Raw genomic sequence first — 19696 nt, forward strand, 5'->3', positions numbered from 1 at the left:
TATACAAGTGAGAAACAAGCAAAGGGAAAAGGAGGAAGAACTCACAGGAAATCTGGCAGGAGGAAGAGGAGAGGAGAGAAGAGAAGAGGAGGAGCAGTCAATCAGGTTGTCAGGTTTTCAGGCGAGCAGGTGGGTTTTTCTCAGGGTTAACAGCAAAGCAATCATGCAAACTAAATTCATACTCACTTCGGCGCTTGTATTCCTCCTCCTCCTCCTCCTCCTCCTCCTCCTCCTCCTCCACCACCTCCTACCCCCGCTGCATTCGCTCCGGCTGACGCAGAGGCCTTTCGGACCAGCCGGTACTGCATTTCGGCAGCGGCGGCACTCGAGTAAGAAAGCGACTTGCCCAGAGGTGGAGGGTGCGGGGAGCGGGGAGGGTGGGTCGTGGAGGTGGATCCCAGAGGGTTGTCAGTGGAGCGGGTGCGAAAGGGATAAGCGTGATGGGGTGGCGCTTGAGGGGCAGTGAAGCGGGGGTGGCGGGACATAGAAGAAGAGGAGGAGGAATGGTGGTGGTGGTGTTGATGCTGGTGTTGATGGTGATGTGGAGGAGGCGGGGCAGAAGAGGATGGGGGAGCCGAGGAATGGTTGGCGAGCGGTGGGTGGGAGCCCGGGTGGAGCTCGCTCAGCAGGCGCTCCCTCTCTAGAGGCGGCGGCGTGGAGGAGGAATTGGAGGAAGAGGAGAGATGGAGGAAGGAGTGGTGGTGTTGTGAGGAGCGGTGGTAGTGATGGGGCGACTGGGAGTGCATCTCAGCATCTCTCTGTTGGGACGACAGGAAGGCGGAGTTGTAGCCGCCTGCTGCTGGAGTGCAGGGTCTCCCAGAGGAAACCTCAGGGGCTGCTGATCCTGCCACCACCCTTTTGTCAAAATCATCACCACCTGCCAGTAAACTCTCATATGACAGGCTCCCGTGGTGGGGCGGGGGTGTCCGATTGGCCAAGTTCTTGAAGCTGGCCGAGGTGGTGGTGGCCTCCGAGATGTGGACGGCGCCTGCCGAGGTGTGCGCGGAGCTGGAAGACCGCGAGGCCACTCCTGACAGGACCGCGGGGTCAGAAAAGGAGGGGTACGAGCATCCGCCCAGGGAGTAGCCAGGGATGCCTCCTGCCCCCACCTCTCGTCTGCCCTCCCTCCTCTCCCCACATCCTCCGACGCCCACTCGTTCAGGTGGAGGGTCTCTCCGGTCCAGGCTCGGCTGGGAGCGGAAACCAGGCTGCTGGCTAGCCTGAAGGAGGGAGGCGGTGGAGGAGTCCCTGGCACTGCCAACACTCTCGCCTCGACTTAACTGGAGGAGGCACGAGGAGGAGAAAGAGAAAAGGAGGTGTGGTCGGGGAGAGAAACAACAAGAAGCTGAGCAAATCAGAGTGGAGCCGATGAACCTCTGACATCCTGACCCCTCGACTGTGGCACATAGCTCTCCTCTTCACAGGTCACACTGATGTTGTTAGTCTCCGGCTTTTAGACTTTATATAGATATTCAAAGTGTTTACTTTGAGAATAAATCACCATACAATGCTCAGATGAAGGCTCGTCAAATGGACATGATCAAATCAACGACCAAACCAGTGTTTGACTGAATAGTTTAAGGAAAAGTAATCTTCGATACCAATAATGCATCAATGATAATTGTTAGCTACAAACAGCGCGTGGTTTGTTGTGTGTAGACGAGTGTCTGTGGTTTGTTGTGTGTAGACGAGTGTCTGTGGTTTGTTGTGTAGACGAGTGTCTGTGGTTTGTTGTGTGTAGACGAGTGTCTGTGGTTTGTTGTGTGTAGACGAGTGTCTGTGGTTTGTTGTGTGTAGACGAGTGTCTGTGGTTTGTTGTGTGTAGACGAGTGTCTGTGGTTTGTTGTGTGTAGACGAGTGTCTGTGGTTTGTTGTGGAGACGAGTGTCTGTGGTTTGTTGTGTAGACAAGTGTCTGTGGTTTGTTGTGTGTAGACGAGTGTCTTTGGTTTGTTGTGTAGACGAGTGTCTTTGGTTTGTTGTGTGTAGACGAGTGTCTGTGGTTTGTTGTGTGTAGACGAGTGTCTGTGGTTTGTTGTGTGTAGACGAGTGTCTGTGGTTTGTTGTGTGTAGACGAGTGTCTGTGGTTTGTTGTGTGTAGACGAGTGTCTGTGGTTTGTTGTGTGTAGACGAGTGTCTGTGGTTTGTTGTGTAGACGAGTGTCTGTGGTTTGTTGTGTGTAGACGAGTGTCTGTGGTTTGTTGTGTGTAGGCAGTGTCTGTGGTTTGTTGTGTGTAGGCAGTGTCTGTGGTTTGTTGTGTGTAGACGAGTGTCTGTGGTGTGTTGTGTGTAGACGAGTGTCTGTGGTTTGTTGTGCGTAGACGAGTGTCTGTGGTTTGTTGTGTGTAGACGAGTGTCTGTGGTTTGTTGTGTGTAGGCAGTGTCTGTGGTTTGTTGTGTGTAGACAGTGTCTGTGGTTTGTTGTGTGTAGACAGTGTCTGTGGTTTGTTGTGTGTAGACGAGTGTCTGTGGTTTGTTGTGTGTAGACGAGTGTCTGTGGTTTGTTGTGTGTAGACGAGTGTCTGTGGTTTGTTGTGTGTAGACGAGTGTCTGTGGTTTGTTGTGTAGACGAGTGTCTGTGGTTTGTTGTGTGTAGACGAGTGTCTGTGGTTTGTTGTGTGTAGACGAGTGTCTGTGGTTTGTTGTGTGTAGACGAGTGTCTGTGGTTTGTTGTGTGTAGACGAGTGTCTGTGGTTTGTTGTGTGTAGACGAGTGTCTGTGGTTTGTTGTGTGTAGACGAGTGTCTGTGGTTTGTTGTGTGTAGATGAGTGTCTGTGGTTTGTTGTGTAGACGAGTGTCTGTGGTTTGTTGTGTAGACGAGTGTCTGTGGTTTGTTGTGTAGACGAGTGTCTGTGGTTTGTTGTGTAGACGAGTGTCTGTGGTTTGTTGTGTAGACGAGTGTCTGTGGTTTTGGTGCTGAAACAAAGAGCAGACGTTTCAACAAAGCACGACTTCTATCGTGGAGGCTACAGTCATTTGTTTTCAGAAGGTTTGGTACATTCACACATTTTGAATGTACCATCATATCCCTTTTCATTTAATAAAATAGTTCTCATCTCTCATTGGACAATAATAGCAGAGTAAAGTATAAGTATATGTCGTATAATACAAGTAAATAATGACGTTAGAAAGTTGCCATTACCCCCCCTCCCACCGCATTAAGGGCCGAAGAGGCTCGGGGGCGGGGGGGGGGGCGATGAGAACCGATCAGACTAAATAAAACATTCTCGACTTCCCGTGTTTATCCTGACTGAACGGGAACAGTACGGTCATGTTGCAGTTTACATCCGTGTCTGTCCAAAATGTTATCCTGCTATAATAAGTATATTCATTATTCAGTATTTTATTATGGCTACAAATGTGTTTGATGAGGTCACAGTGAGCTTTGACCCACAACATATTGTCATCATTGAGTTCAGGTGGACGTGTAACAGTTGAGGAAATGGCCTCAAGTTGCTCCTGAGAAATGAGAATGGACTGGATGTATGGAGACACATACCAACGGACAACTGGAACATGTTTTGTATCCTGCTGCAACTGTTGCCGAAGTGGAGGCATAAAAAAAAAAGTTCGAGCAGCTGAATGTCTGACAGACCTTTTCTCTGAATGAGGAAGTGAAGGATGAGAGGCGTGTCCTTGAAAAGGGAAGGACGTATTCCTCACTGACCCTTCGAAGTCCCAACAAAGGTATTCGATCCAGTCATAATGCATTGTCAGTCATATAATTACTAAATATACATATTATAGAAAAGTATTTCTCTCCCTTGACAAGAAGTAGTTTAAAGATTTTTGAGGTTACACAAGTTATCATCCTCATCCTCAATTCAGACAAAGAATCCATCATGAATTTAAAAGTGAACCATTGTCTGAACTTAAATATAGAAAACAATTCAGTGATGACCTGAAAAGACTTGTTACCGAGATTAGAACTCGATATAAACTCTCATATATTGTGGCCTTTTTTTGAGAACAGGAAATGATACCAACTCAGGTGACAAGAGCATGAAACATCAGGATAACATATCAAACTACTGGTAGGACATGACAGACTTCTAAATGGAAAATGGAGGTCCATTTGAGCTTTTACTTCTGGATCTGAGCTACAGTGGAGTCATTCATGTTGACAAACACTGGAGGGAATCTATAGGAGACACTTTTCTAATCAGGGAGAAATGACGGAGAATCAAAACAATAGTGTGCTGGATAGACACGTTGGAGGATATGGGCCAGACATGGGTACAAATACAGAGTAGAACTAACTCATCTGTATGAACCAGATGGTACAATGTTTTGATTTTAACACAAAAGTGACCATCCGTCTTATAGCCCAGAACCAACCATTTCAAATGTGGTCAAACAGTATTTCACCCATGTCCGGAGGAAACGGAAAAGGGGCATGACAACAAAAAAAGAAGATAAAAGAAGGAAACAATGCTCTCAGAACAATCACTTACTGATACTGACCAACAGAAAGCCACTGAGAAACCAAACCCAGATGACCGACAGGAAATCAAAAGGAAAAACATAAATTAGATACATTAGAAAGAAATCGATGAGCGATAAAAGAAGCACATGCAGGGACAAATGTAAAAACTACTCTGATCAGAAACACGTATATACACACCATGCACCTTTTAAGTATGAGTTACTCTGAGGTTTATAGTGCAGATTTTGAGTAAATATATCCAGACATATTGACAACCGTAGTCCTTTCACAATAAAAGCCCATGACTTATAAACTATGCAACTGTTTACCAGTGATAAATTCACTCTGAGCATTTCTATTCTACGCACAGTCCTGTACAGTATATCTATCATTTGATCACACTCATTACTGCCAATACTCTAGTTTTACTATATCGATTAATATGTACATGCAGCATCTATTGCACATCTGTATATCAGGGAGAGGGATCCCTCTTCTGCTGCCCTTCCTCAGGTTTCTTCCTTTTTTTCTGTTACATACTTTTGGGCTAGTTTTTCAGGACAGAGAGGATTGCAAAGCTTCTTGAGGCAAATGTGTGACTTGGGATATTGGGCAAAAAAGAAACTGAGCTGACTTGTCCGTGTCCATCACCTGGCAGTCTCCCCAGTGTATAAATATGTGCATTACCTGGTTGGCGTAAGCGTGTGTGAGCGCTGTGTGCTTCTTGCCGGGGCTGTAGCTGGGCCTGTATTTGTACATGGTGGGGGTGGGAGGGGCTTTGTTCAGTAGACTGCACTCTGCATGAGGGTAGGGAGACAAAGAATACAAAACATCACTGTAAAGTCAAAATAAAATCAGATCTGGTTTTTACAACAGGAAGTTGAGAGCCCATGAGAGTCAGAAAGCATTACCCTCTGTGTTTCCTCTGGTGATTCCAGGGTAGCGGAGCTCTGGTTTCGGAGGAGGTGGAGGCTCAGCGTCACAGGACTGGCTCTCCATCATCTCCAGACTGGACTTAGACTGGATGGAAGTCAGATAGAAATTCAAAGTGTCACAATTCGTTGACTGAAATGGGATTTTTTTTAAATTGCCATCTAAAATACTACAGGAATGTAGAACAATAATTGTTAACAATAATCTGAAAGTGAAATGCATCCCTTGGGTGGGCTTTGAGAGCAAAAGGAAGAGGCTGGATGAACTGGGCTGACAGATGTGGCTGTCTTGCATTAACTGATGAGACCTTGGGAGGATTTCTGGCTGTTGAATTTTAAACAGCTCCTAAACCTCCCGCTGCCATCTGAACCGGCCTATAAGAACACTAGTGCAGACGTGAGAAGCACAGCACCCTTACATAACATGTGTTTACCTACATGTTTAACTGGTGTTTGAATGAAACAAAACGATGCAACTGCAGTATGTATGGCCTATGCGCTCGCGTCCAGCTGTTCTTACCCGGTGCAGGTCTCCCTGTATGCCGTTGTCCAGGATCTTTGCAGCCAGCTGGGCCTCTGTCAGCTGTGGCCGCAGAAAAGGAGGCTGCACACACACACTCTGCACACACTTCTTTCTGCCCAGATACCTGCAGAAGTATACAAGTACAGCATTGTCACAACTTAGAAGCCCCTTTTTGACTGCAGGGACTTGGAACCTTTTAAAGGAACTCATTGTATTTCGACTGCAATGACCAGGGTCCAGGGTCTAAATGCTCAGCCTGGGACTCCAGACCGGGCCTGGTCTGTAAAAGAACTTTCAGGATGGGGTTTGCATAGAAGGCCGTTGCCGATTGGTAAAACACACAGCACACTGCTTGCTAAAAACTGTGAGCGAATGGTAAAAAAGAGACAGCGAGACCAAAAACAAAGTTAGGATTTCTTCTTTCACGTGTATGACGGTCTTCAAGTCTTTAGACCGCCGTGAAAACAAAGACAACAGCAGGCCTTTTAGTTCATTAGATTAAAATAAACGGGAACCTCTTGGTGGAAACTATTCTTTGGTTTTGAATGTAGTGATCCACTGCACTGAAATGTACCATTTACCATCAGTGCTTAAATACTTGCAAATACTGCGGGCATTCTGTTTCTTCGTAAAACGATGGTCTTCGACTGTATTATGTTGAGTACACCGAGACATGTTGAGGGGTTTCAGGTGGAGACTACGTAATGCTGAAATGCTTATGAACGGACAAGCAGAGACCGAAGCAGTTACATAGAGAAAAGTATAAATAATGCACCTGGGTGCCTGTGAGCTGCAGAGGACATGAGAGACGTTCTTCCAACAGCCATTGGTGAAGGGGTTAACGCCCCCTCTGAACTTCCCCGTTACCTGAAGAAAGAAAAATCGAGACGCCAAAAGAGGGAAGGTGAAAAGACGAGAAAGAGGATGGTTAGAGTATGAAAGGTTGTTACTATGATACAATATGATTCAAGGATTGGACTCTTAATACAAATGGAAAGCCCAGGAGAAAAGTTTTTTTTAATGGTACTGAGAAATATATTTCTGGATTGATGCCTGATGGAAGGAAACATTATTATATGAGTATTTATCATTCTATAATGTAGGGTCACTTTTTGGTGTCACTTTTTGGATGCAATAGTACGGGGCTTTCTCTGCAGTTACCCAGAGTACAGGTAGGGATGTGGTCATTTGGGTTATTGTCGGTGTTAAACGGTGTTGAAAATGTGAAATAGCTCATTATGTCAAGTTGTGTATTTTTCTGGTTTGGCATCTGTTCAAAGTGAATGATTCGCAGCCATTTCTTTCTGCCTAAAAGCATCCTTTTTTAATGATGTCCTATTCATATCAATTCATATTCTGGGACTCAAACGTTTCATTTGCCCTACCTGTTCATTGGTAGTCCTGCCTCTGGCCACGAGCACTAAGTGGAAACCAGTGAGGCCAGCAACAGGGATGAAAAACAGACCTGCAACACACATTACAGCCAGCCTGACAGCACAGGGGGCGGGGGGGGTCAAGGAATATCTTAAGAGAATATATTAAAACAGATCTGGCTGGACAAAGGCCCATAGAAAATAATTTCATTTGGATATTTGTATCGAGGACGTGGACAGCTTGGCCTGGTGGTGTTCGGACACGCAAGCTAGCTTGACAGAACGGAGGCTAAATTATGTTTCAGAGTTCGGCTCAATCTTGGCACGGGTTAAGGTCCCTTGAAAATGGTTTCTATGGATACCCACGAGCCTCCTCTTTTTTTGCATGCAGTATAAATGTGTTATTTTTGTCTTTTCTGAACGTTTATGAATACTTGGGTCCCTTAACCGTTGTGGGTTTGCATGACTTGGGTTTGACTGTAGAACTGAGACTATTGTGGATCAAATAAGCCTAATCCTATTAATGGGTGATGACGTTAGTCCCCATCGTTGCCATTTCACATAGTAAGACATTTTTTTTAAACTTGACATCAATGTAGACAATGAGTTGTGTGATCTCTAGGAATCCTCCCACACCACCCTGCAATACATTATCAGGACATCTGACACAAGCAGAACAATGGGTTGAAGCCAAGGAGGACCGCGATGCCGAGGTCGACGACACTGTAACTGCACAGAATCGGCAATCTTACAATGGACGGGGCAAAAAGAGCCGGCAAAGATCCGTCAAGGATACGTGACGATGGCGTGCAGGCGGTCGATGTTCTGCCGATGGTAGAGGATAAAGAACAGGCAAAAGCCAAACACTGCCATGATGTGAGCAGTCAGAGACAGAAGGAAGAGGAAGAAGTAGCGGTAGTTCCTCCTGCCGATGCAGTTGTTTACCCAAGGACAGTGGTGGTCGAAGTCCTACCGAGGGTCAAAAGACAAGGCGACAGGACAGAAATGTTATGGAATTTGTCTACACTCTTCAACATTAATACAGCTTTCAGAAAGTACTTCCTCGTGCAGCAGCTGCAGTGCACATCATGTAACAGGGCACGACAACAAAGACACCTGCTGGGGAATTTGTTTTGATGTTTACATTTTGCCCCAATGTTGTAAATATTGAAATATGCTTCAATGTTTCACACATTCTGTCTGCAGGTCTCTACAGGTCGATCTCCGGTACGACTCAAAGGATTTAGAGCGTGCTGTGGGGATGACACCAAACCATTTGGGCTTCCCTCGACAAAAGCCCTAATGAGATTTTTCTAATGGATTACTGCAGAAAATAAGCTTTGTGGCAAACAAACATTGATAACAGGTTTTGTTCAGCAAGATAATCTTCACTAATAAACACAGCTGTTATGTTTGAAGGATGAATGCAATCAGGAGTAAAAAGCTAATGTTAGGCTATAAAGGAACTCCACAACGGTCACATGACTTCTGGTCCCCACTCGGCTAACGGAGGACTGGTGTTCTAGTGGGGACGTCTCGTCTCCACTAGAACAATAGAATACTGACATATTATCGGAGAACAAAACCTTTTCGAAAAAGGTTATAGGAATCATTCCTGCAGCACTCTTTCCTCATGACTAGTTTCCCTGATGTTTTAAAGGAAGTTTAAACTTAAACTGGCATGAAGACACTCACAAAGCTGAGAAAAATGTAAACACTTATTTCAACAACCAAAGTCATATTTTAAATGCAACAAAAATCAAAATTTACCCAGTTTCCGTTCTGGTTATGAGTGCGCCTCTCAAACTGGCTGTGCTGCATTATAATTGCTGAAAGGCTTACACCATAAGTATCTTAGCATACAAGTTTGATTAGTTTTAGCTGGCTGCCCTGAGCTCGCTTCTTTAGCTTTCGTCCGTAGCATACGTGCTAGCCGACAGCTAGCTAATAAGCTCGTTGCAGCTCGTCCATCCTGAACCAGACTGACTGCTGAGCATCAGACAGAAGAGGTGGTTGTAGGCGGGTCAGGAGCAGCTGACGAGTCTAATGAGAAGTCATTTAAATATGTACATAAATAAAAGAATAAGTTTAACTGACTGGTATTTCTGGTGCCAACTAGCAAGGGTAGCAATGTTTAACGGACTAGTCGACTCACCGCAAACATTTCTAGTGTCATTATTCTTTCACTTTATGTTACTTTTCAAAGACAGACATCCACAGCAAAGAGGAATAGCCGGGGAGACGTCGACAGCAGAACCAGCTCTTCAGTCATGCGAGTTAAAATGTTGCTTAGTCAGAATTATGAGTGTAAACACACCTCGACACAGTTGTCACAGACGGAGCAGTGCGAGCACCGTGGCGGCCTGTAGAAGCGGCAGGTTGAACACCACTTCATCCTGACCTGGATCCCTCTGATCTCCACAGTCTTGTAGAGGGGGGCACGGAAATCATCCTCTTTGTCCTCGTCCTCCTCAGCTGCAGGGACAGAAGACACACACATGACGACACACCAACACAAAACCCTTGAAATTGACATTTTGAACCACCAACAATTGACATGCTCAATATTCAAACTCAAATCTGATGATGCAGAACTTGATATATTCTTCTCCTTATTTCCTCCCATCCTCAATTCAGGTCAATTAAATAATAAAACAGTCAGTTTACCCGATACATTGCTGTGGATCAGGTAATATTACTGCTGTGTAAGTGCTGACCACATTTAAAATCTACTGCTTCAACTCCTTTACTGATCGATGATCATCTATCTGCCTGTTGGACAGACGCGGAGAACATGTTTCATCTTTTTCAGGCTATTCAAATGTTAATACGAGTATTGTGGCTAACATTTTGTGATTTGTGATAATGGGCTACTGAAATACATTTACTTGAATTGTTACACTATAAAAATGAAACCACAACAATATTAACATATCTATAGTAGCCTTAGAGTATTTAGTGGCCTATGACCAACACACGATACACAGTATATTCTACCATGAACTGACCTCTCGGGAAGATGCCCGGGTCCATGAACGTGGCCATGCAGAAGTTAGCCAGAACAAACAGGAAGATGACTCCATTGTAGATGGGCACAGCGACGGAGAAACGCTCGGAGAGCCACGGACACCTGAGACATGAACACAGAGGACGGCCGCAGGACAAAGATTCTGTCACATTAGATATTGTTCAGTTGTAAGGAAAGTGAGGCCGTTTCCTGAAAGACAGACTGCTGGGACACTTTTTGCTGCGTTAACATACAGGCTAATAATTATTGACATATGATCTCTATATGTATATCTGGGGTTTGATTGTATTCTAGTCGATTTAGAGTTCGAGGTTTAAGATTCTTAGAGCGAAAATCACAACAGTGTGTACGTACACTCAAACCTGTGAGTGACGGATGATTCAATGCGAGCCCAGTTTTTGACCAAGCCCCTAAAAGGGATGCGGCTCGTGGTTTCCTCTTTTCCATTCTACTTTTGAACCATTCCCATGTTTTGCTTTTAATTTCTACAAATCGACACAATGTGTGAAGAAGATATTTGGAGCAGTTTGAAATCACATGTTACATTTGAGCAAAGCTGATCTAATACAGCACACGTGTGCTTCTGACAAACTCGGTTTGAAAACTGTTTTGAGAAATAAAGCTGGCTATAGCTGACACCGTGTCACTATGCATACCATATTCATGCAAATTACTTTTCAAAATAAAAGCCTCGGGATTAAAACCATTCGACTGCGTGTTGATCTGCAGGCAGGCTTCTTTGATGTTTTTGGGTTGTTCACTTATTTTTGTGAAAACTGATGTCTGCCTTTTTGTTTAGAGTATTACTTCTCCAGTGAGACAATAAGAGGAAGTAGCTACACAAACACCAACAGGCGAGGGTGACTGGATCATGGGCTTTTGTCAGAGTGACAGATGTTGGCCTACTTTCTCCTTACACATCTGAAGCCTGGAAGTGACAGGCATGCACCAACTCTGTCCACTAGCTTCTCCTTCTCCCACACACAAGTCCACTCCAGAGGGAGATGTCAGGAAGATGAGGAACAACAACCCCATTGACTGACAGCATTCTGTTCGAGACACCACTCATGACGCTGAAACGACCTTGGTTCAGTCCACTCCTTTTTTGCTTGTTTATTTTTATTCTAAAGTCTCAAGACTAATATTAGGATAATAATAGGATTACATATTGCTGTAATGATTTTACTCTTGATAGCAGTCCACAAAATATTGCTTTACATATTGTGGCACCCTGCATGGTAGCACCTGGGTCACACACACACACACACACACACACACACACACACACACACACACACACACACACACACACACACACACACACACACACACACACACACACACACACACACACACACACACACACACACACACACACACACACACACACACACACACAGTTAGGTGACACTTCTAGCCACTAAACCAACCGTGCAGCCCTAAATATGAATAATGCAACAACAAAATTAAAGATAATAATTAATTTAGCTATTTGCTAATGTCCCACTAGTTTCTCTATGGATGTATAAATCGTGGTTTCCCCTCATACTGCAGAATCATTTGGGCAGATAATCTGTCCTGAATCGGGAACACGAGCGCTATTGAACTCAAATTCTGTGGGGCCACCTCATCAATGAAAGTCTTAAATCCTCCCCTCTTTTAAATCGCGTTTGAATTTCTAGCAGCTCCTGAGAAACGGTTCAGGCTCTGGTTGATTAATTTCACTTAAAGAACACCTGCCTTCAGCGGCTGGAAGCAACGCTGACGAGAGCTGTGAGACTGAACCAAACAGGACAGTTTTAGGCCATGAACACTAAACGTTCCGCTGAAAGACACTAAACTGAGGGTCATGCAGTTGGTGGTAATTCTCTGTGGAAAACCACCAGCAACACCTCTCCTTATGCATAGCCATTTGATCCATTGTGAATAAAAGAATATGAATTACTGCAACTTTAAGGACGTGTTACGCCCGGGCCAAACTATTGGCTGCGTCCCTCACGTGTGTGCTGCTGCTGCTGCTGCTGCGAGCATGGGTGCTGAAATGAAAAGCAAGCGGCCGAGGCTTAGTCTGAAAACAATCACGGTTTATGTAATAAAATAAAAAAATCACCAATCCAATTAAGCAAACTCAGTTGTCCAGACAAAGAACAAGGCCCTGCTGTCCATAATCCCTGATATTATGTTCAATATGAAATAGCCATTTCATTGCAGCTCATAGTCAGACTCTCATGTGTCTGAGACGATGCACAAGGCTACTTACGTGAAGCAGAAAAAGAGCGTGGTGGAGCCAACGAGGAAGAAAGCGGCGGCCGACACCGGGACGTAGCGGGAGGGTCTCAGGGGTCTGGTGGCTGGGACCACGGTATGGGGCAGGGGGGACGAGGATGGACCCCGCATTCCACTCTTACTGCTGCCACCTGGCATCACTTCCTTTGTGTAGCGGTGGGTGTGTCTGTTCCGCAGCTGCTATGCCGTGAAGTTTAAATGTTCTTTTTGGTCTGGTGTATTGTGTGGGTTTATAGTTTGGGTGTAGAAATGAAAAAAATATATATATGTAAAAGGACAGATGGAGGGATGAATGAGAGGGGCTTCCTCTTTCACGTTGACGTGGGAAACGCTCTTCACCACACGGAGAAGGGGGTGCAGCAATTGCTTGTTGTCTTAGGATCTTAGGTCTATCCTGATCTACTGTCTGTGTGTGTGTGTGTGTGTGTGTGTGTGTGTGTGTGTGTGAGATTAAAATAAACCTACAAGTAGCTCTGCTCGAAAAGCCTTTTTTCCCTGTTAGCCAGAAAACAGGTGGGAAGGCAGGATGAACAATAAGCCACGGATTGTTACGGAGGGGTTGTCTGTACAGAGCTCTCTTAAAGAGTTGAAATACACAACACTAGTTCCCCTCTGTTCTACCCAAAATGGCAATCAATTACTAATACAAGCCTAGAACAACGGACACTTCCTCCTGGTCCGTTTTCACACGAGTACAATGTGTCTAAATATAGAGCATCTGATTGATGTACAGCAAGGTGAATGAAGGCTTAGTGAAACACATGATAGTTGTGAAATTTACAAAAAGATTGCTGTTATTGAGATATCAAAACATGATGTGGACCCTTCCATTAAAACACACAAATTATTTGGTGCCGTGGAAGTCCATTCCAATCCTAACAAACGGAGAACCTGAGCTGAACTGATGAACCTTGCACCTGATGTGAACTCATCCAGTCGGACTGGTCTATAGAGGAGGGTTAGTGAGGGACAAGAGTTGGCAGAGGTAGGCCTGGTTTGGTAGAAACCGGAAGAAATGAAATGAAGCTGAAAGACAAATGGAGCAGAAATAAAAGAAGAAGAAAAAAGGATGGAATGACAACTTTCCTCAGCTTAGAAAATGTGCAGGTCAAGACCTTAAATGTGGGAAATGGGCTTGTTTGTTGCTAAGTCTGTGCAAGCAAAATGTGTGGAGAACACGCAACAGCAGTTTGGGGGCAGCTGGAGCAAGGTTAGAAAATGTTTTGCAAATAAAAAGTGACAAGCTCTTAATCTGTGTTAGAAAAGGAGACAATTTGCTTTCAGTCCAGGACTCGTATTAGAAACAGCAGTCTGTAAACGGGCCAGTAGAGTAGCCTGGTTTTCCTGTGTCGGGGCATCACTAAACGCTGCCGGTGGCCAATTCAAACCACCTCACCTGCTGGCGTGCACAAGGGATGGGATTGGAAGACAAAAAGCAGGAGGTGATGCTGTGGTTCTTTCCAAAACATCTGGGGAGAGATCCACTAGAACATCCATTGGTATCCATGTAAATTAAATGTTTAAAAGAGATGGTATTATCTCTTACATCAGCCAGCACTTGCAACATAGAACCCCCCCCCCAAGTCTCCTTGCTCCACTGTGTTCGTGGATGGCTGTGCCCGTTAGTTATGTAACTGTCAGCTTTCCAGCTGCAAGCTGTTTTCAAGTTGTCCCCCTTCTCCAGGGACTTCCAGGGTCGTTCCTCTGCTTCCTTCCCCAGCAGAGAGCTCTGAGGTTTGGATAAATCCTCCCACAGCAATCCCTTGGAGGATACGGCCTCTCCGCAGCAACGTCCTAAAACGGACCTCAACAAAAATGTGAACAATTGTGGCTTTTAAGAGTGGAAGCCATAGACTTCTGGGGCCATTGGTAGTTTGAGGTGTTTCAGGTTTGAAGTATCCTCCTCCAACGCCGAAAGCAGAATTCCATGCTGATCAGCGGCCTCCTGGGTTGTTCATTTGGAATTGAATATCAACCTCAACAGTTCGTCCTGGGTCAAAAGAAGAAGTGAATCCAGTCCGATGGTTGGTCAAGATGCACCTACAGTAGCAAGGAGAGGAACAAGGGTTGGGTAAAGATTAAATAATCTTACGGCATAACACATGTGTTGCAATGTTTTTACAGCTGCAGGCACACTCAGCTGTTTTCACCATCGTCTTTATCTGTTCTGTATTGCTGAGTCACGTCAGACAGCAGCGGATATATTGACTGATATCAGCCAGCAGATATCTCTGCATCAGTACGTTGGCCAATAAGTAAATAAGTATGTCTCCGCCAACCGGCCATGTTCCACTTCTCATGCATGACTGTCTTTAATGTCTTTTTTTTTTTTTTACTGTTAGATATGTGTTCATTTGTCATAATTAACATATTCATTATTTAACCCGAAACAGTCAGTCGTGGTAGTACGCAAACCCCTTTTAGTACGAGAGTTCCTCTCAACAAAACCGTTTCAGAGGTCACTTTGTTGTATGTGTAACAGAAACACTGTGTCCGCAGAGCTCTGACTGGCCTCTCTCCCGCGTTGATTCGTCACAGCATCTGTCCTTCATTAATAATGTATCCAATTCAGAGACGCACAGACACAGGGATTGACCATTCATTGTTCTGCATTAATGTTTTGGAAGCTTTTTTTCACCCGTTTTCTCATCATCACCTGCATGTGACCACGAGCTAAATCAGTTCTATACATCTCTACCTGAAGTGGTCAGGACCACCGTCACTGATGGAGCGCTTTAACCTCCAGTTTAGTATGCAGCACGCAGGCTCATTTTATTAAAGCTTCCCATTTCCTTTCAAATGTAAAAGGAAAACATACACAAAGAACAAATATCCCAGTAACTAATATTTGGGTCGAGAGGGAAAAATGTGTTCAATGTCATTTGTATTTTTTTTAAACAGTTCCCATTGAGAAATCCATAGAAATACAATTCCTGAACTACGAAATAATTGTTCTGACATTGTGTGATTATTCAATGTAATTGTAGAGTGTTTGTATGTGTGCATTTAATGAATTTATAATGTTAAAATGTGCTGTTCATTTCTTGCATCAATAATAATGTTGATCATTTAGTCATGCAGATCAACTGGCAAACCTTCTTTCTACATCAGATTTGGTTCACAACTTTTAGTATTGGCCGATCTAATGTGTATTTTCATTTGTATGGATTACACAACTGATTTTAGGCAAAAGCTTTTGGTCACACCATTGCGAAAAGGCAGTGCCTGTGATGACCCACTTCTTTGACGCTCAGTGTTTAGGTGGGAAGGGGATTTTAATAAAGCAATGTTGTTACCAAACACACACACTCTGCCATGCAATCTAACAAGACAAGATACCGCTTCCAGTTTACGACACAAAGTCTACATGAACAATTGGCAAGTGGCCAGTATTACATGCAAAGGCCAAAATAAAAGGTTTGTAACTGTCTAATGGACCTGGTACCTCCAAGCAGCATGATGTCCAACACACACACACACACACACACACTTTGATTTGCTGCTCAATAAATCCCAACCTATCACATTACTGTGTTACTACACACAGAATCAGATGGGCCTATGAACCACACTAGGGCTCTCCCTTGACTCAAACCTCCACCATAGAGGAATTAACCACGGCCATCACCTCATTTACATTTACTCAAGACTCATGAATATTTCCGATTCAAGATATTTCCTCATTCAACCATTAGCCCTTTGCATGTGAGACTGTGCATCCTTACTCCGTCCAGCAGAATCTTTTTTTGCAATGCTGCAAAAGCTAGAAAATACACACACACACGCACACACACGCACCTTCTCCTATCCAAGGAGCCTACAGCATTCCACTTAGACATACGAATGCTGGGTGTGTGGGGCCCGCTGCAGTCACGGAAGGACCAACCATGCGCCAAACCGGTCGAACGATGCCAACCACCCTCCCTTCCTCACCACGAGTCTCCACGTTGGGATTGACATTTCCGTGCCATTTTGCAGCGTCGGTTGCAACAGAGCAGCTCCAGCTCAGCCAGGTGACACGCAACCCCAAAGAAGAGTCAAGCGACACGGCAGCGATTGGTTTGACAGCTCAGTGGACACGATTCAGCCCGTCCAAAAAGATGTGCCAGTCACTTTGAAAACAAGCGGCACGCCAAACTACATACAATTGCTCACAATTGAGTGTGGCGGAGGTGCGAGTACACGTTTCATCACATGAAGCCCTCTCTCGATCATTGGGGGACCCACTGCTGTACATTGGCGTGCATCATCATCATGTTGCAGGTCCATCTGGGTTTGACTATCCGCCAGCCGATAAGCAAAACAAGCAATTCCTATAGGCACATTTCTGATGATAGTTTCGGGGAAACAATTTTGCCAAAAGTCCTGTGCATACAAGTGAAATACATTTCGCAAATACATTTTGCACAGCGGGTCAAATTGAAGCCGGGTGTGGACGATGATACCGTTACAGACCTGGGACGAGGCGCACACATGAGCCAGCGTTATTATCTGGTCTTTATTTTATAATGTATTTACATTATAGGACGCTGGCTGTAATGTTAGCGGGTCCGTCGTGATGAAACGAAAGCAGGGTGGAGATTAGTCACAGTAACAGCAACAGCAACACTAGCTCCACCGAAGCAAAGGCGAGTCGTGCTTCAGCGATAACCTCCGTGGTGGCCCTGTGACAGGCAGGCTCGGTGTCCTGTATGAGCTTCTGTTAACTATCACATGTATAGAAGCGATCGTAAGCTAGCGCCACTCCGGTTAACACCGGTTAGCTTTAGCTAGCAGCAGGCTAACAATTAACCTCACCTGTGATGAGGGGTGTTGCGCTCCTTCTGGGTCCACAAACGGGGAATGGGACGCGCCGGTCCTAGTGGTGTCGTTTCTTCTCGGGATAATCAGCAGCAGCAGGGGCAGCTCCTTAACGTTACGTCCATTAGTGTCCCTGCAACTCATTCAGCTGTGCGGGTTTCGCTGCGGTGGCTCGCTAACCCAGCGCCCAGCTAGTACCGAACACGTTAACGTAGCTAAACGTTTGGCTAGTTAGCCTGACACGAACACGTCCGCCGTTATGTTACTAGGCGCAGCTAGCTTCACTAACGTTGACTGTTAGCTAGGGGTGGAGGCTTTTCTTTTCGTGTTCTTCTTTAAATTAGCTTGCATCTGTCTTGCAGGACGCTCCACTAATACGGAAGTTAAAGAGAAGAAGAAACTGAATTTTGAGACCCAACATTATGTGATCTGCTCTCATATGCCCATACTATTGGTGGCCAAGAGATTCCCAGAGGCCGACATATTTGTCAGTACTACAAACTAACGTCAGGGTCTAAACAGCAGAATTGTCGCAAAAAATAGCGCTGATTGGACGTCAAGGTTGTCAATCAAGCTGCACACATATTAAATTGCGTATCCCTCCTGGCCCCCCTCCCCTTACAGTAAACATCATGATTGCACTAAATCGTGATTAAATGTATTCCCCAGCACAGCAAAACATGGTCCGGGGCTCGTTGACTGCTGCAATAGATACACCGTGGTCATATATTTGTTATTGTCAATAAACATGGTTGGCACACTAGAGGTTTTAGTCCTCTCATGTGACACACTGACACAGTAATTTATGCTTGGGAGAGTGTGTGTGTGTGTGTGGGGGGGGGGGGGGGACACACCCAATGGCAACACGAATAGGAGATTAAAATGACAGCAGGGGCCATGAGAATATATTTAAAATTATCGACACACACACACACAACACAATTTCCAAAATAATAACCCATTTGAAATCCTGCCACCAGGAAATCACACACAGATTTGAATTGTGACTGTGTGTGTGTGTGTGTGTGTGTGTGTGTGTGTGCGTGCGTGTGAGTTAAGTCCATGAAGCTCTTAAACTAAAGGGGCAGTCATGGCATGAAAAAAACAATGGCTGATTTTGTGATGACCCATTTCCCAGAGGGGGTCGGACAAAGACAAACCGTTTTTCAACGTGTGCCTCCATGTGAAGCATAAAGGCCGAATGTTAAAGGATGGGCCATGTCTATCTTATGATAATACAATACTCACCTGTTCACATGGAAAGAGTATCCAGTAGTCAAAAGGTTCATGAGGAAATAGCTGAATGTGGGTACCACAAAGAAGGAGACTGACAGCCATCATTTAAATTGATGGTTCAATTTGCATCTGAAATGTTCACACTTTTAATTTAAGTTTTCATCTCCCTATTGCAATAAGAACAACGAACACTTCTCAATAACCGATGCGGTGCACTTAAAACGTTTGTGTCAATTTTGTTAATACTGTCTGTGAATTTCATTTAATTGAGATGATACATGAACTGTTTCTATGTTATTACATTAGATTTCATTTAGCTGACACTTTCATCCAAAGCAACGTACAATAAGTGCATTCAACCATGAGTACAAACTCAGAACAACGAGAATCAAGAAAGTAACATTTCTTCAAGAAAGCTAAACTACAAAAATACCAAACGTAAATAAGTGTCATTCAAGTGCCACTGAAGTGCTAATCTATTTGTATTCAAGGTATAGTCGGATAATATGTGTTTTTAGTTTCCGGCGAAAGATTTAGAGACTTTCTGCTGTCCAGATGTCATATGTATGTAGTCTCACCAGTGTGGATCTATGATCAGCCTTAAAATGTTTCGTGAATGTGGCCCTCGATTATTAGACTGGATAAGAAGTCCAGCAGGAGCCTGGTGGAAAGCAGCAGGAGGAGCCTAGCTCCAATCTCCTCAGCCTCCAGGTAATATCAGATCAAATCAACTTTTATAGTCACACATGTACACAGTACAGCACTTAACGTGAGATTAAGCGTCAGCACTTAATCCTTTAAACCCTGTTACCTGCTGTAGGAGTCGTTTAGCAGTTCATTAATATTTATATATCCAGTTACAGATGATAACATGTTGACCACTAGATGGCAGTATGTACAAAGCCTATATGAAACTGGTCTGCTCATGCTTGTCAGAAGTATTAAGGTTACAGGTAAACAGGAAAAGGATTGAGCATAGGGCAGTTGTTCTTAACCTGCGTTCGATCGAACCCCAGGGGTTCGGCGAGTCACTCTAGGGTTCGGCAGGGGTCAACACACACACACACACACACACACACATACACACACAGTAC

The 19696-nt window shown here is 44.6% G+C and overlaps 1 protein-coding gene across 1 annotated transcript; it reads right to left on the reverse strand.

Annotated features, from left to right (window-relative positions):
- Positions 1-182: 182 nt before the first annotated feature.
- zdhhc5a (zinc finger DHHC-type palmitoyltransferase 5a) lies at positions 183-17829 on the reverse strand. The gene is made up of 11 exons (XM_056408854.1): positions 17364-17829; positions 12541-14606; positions 10261-10382; positions 9570-9727; positions 8049-8221; positions 7265-7367; positions 6655-6746; positions 5877-6003; positions 5336-5444; positions 5112-5221; positions 183-1280 (listed from the first exon to the last, which is right to left on the reverse strand). Exons 2-11 carry the CDS (start codon positions 12702-12704, stop codon positions 183-185), a joined length of 2256 nt encoding a protein of 751 aa, XP_056264829.1. The 5' UTR covers positions 12705-14606; positions 17364-17829.
- Between the last annotated feature and the right edge of the window lie 1867 nt (positions 17830-19696).

This window comes from Pseudoliparis swirei, chromosome 24, assembly GCF_029220125.1.
Source record: "Pseudoliparis swirei isolate HS2019 ecotype Mariana Trench chromosome 24, NWPU_hadal_v1, whole genome shotgun sequence".
NCBI lineage: Eukaryota > Metazoa > Chordata > Actinopteri > Perciformes > Liparidae > Pseudoliparis > Pseudoliparis swirei.

Bases quoted from the DNA above. Each gene is read 5' to 3' on its own strand.
- zdhhc5a (XM_056408854.1), bottom strand. From the start codon at position 12,704: ATGCCAGGTGGCAGCAGTAAGAGTGGAATGCGGGGTCCATCCTCGTCC. The intron at 6,004-6,654 runs GTGCATTATTTA...ATACTTCTGCAG, and splicing joins TGCAGCTCACAGGCACCCAG to GTATCTGGGCAGAAAGAAGT. The intron at 5,445-5,876 runs GTAAGAACAGCT...ACTTCCATCCAG, and splicing joins TACAGGGAGACCTGCACCGG to TCTAAGTCCAGTCTGGAGAT.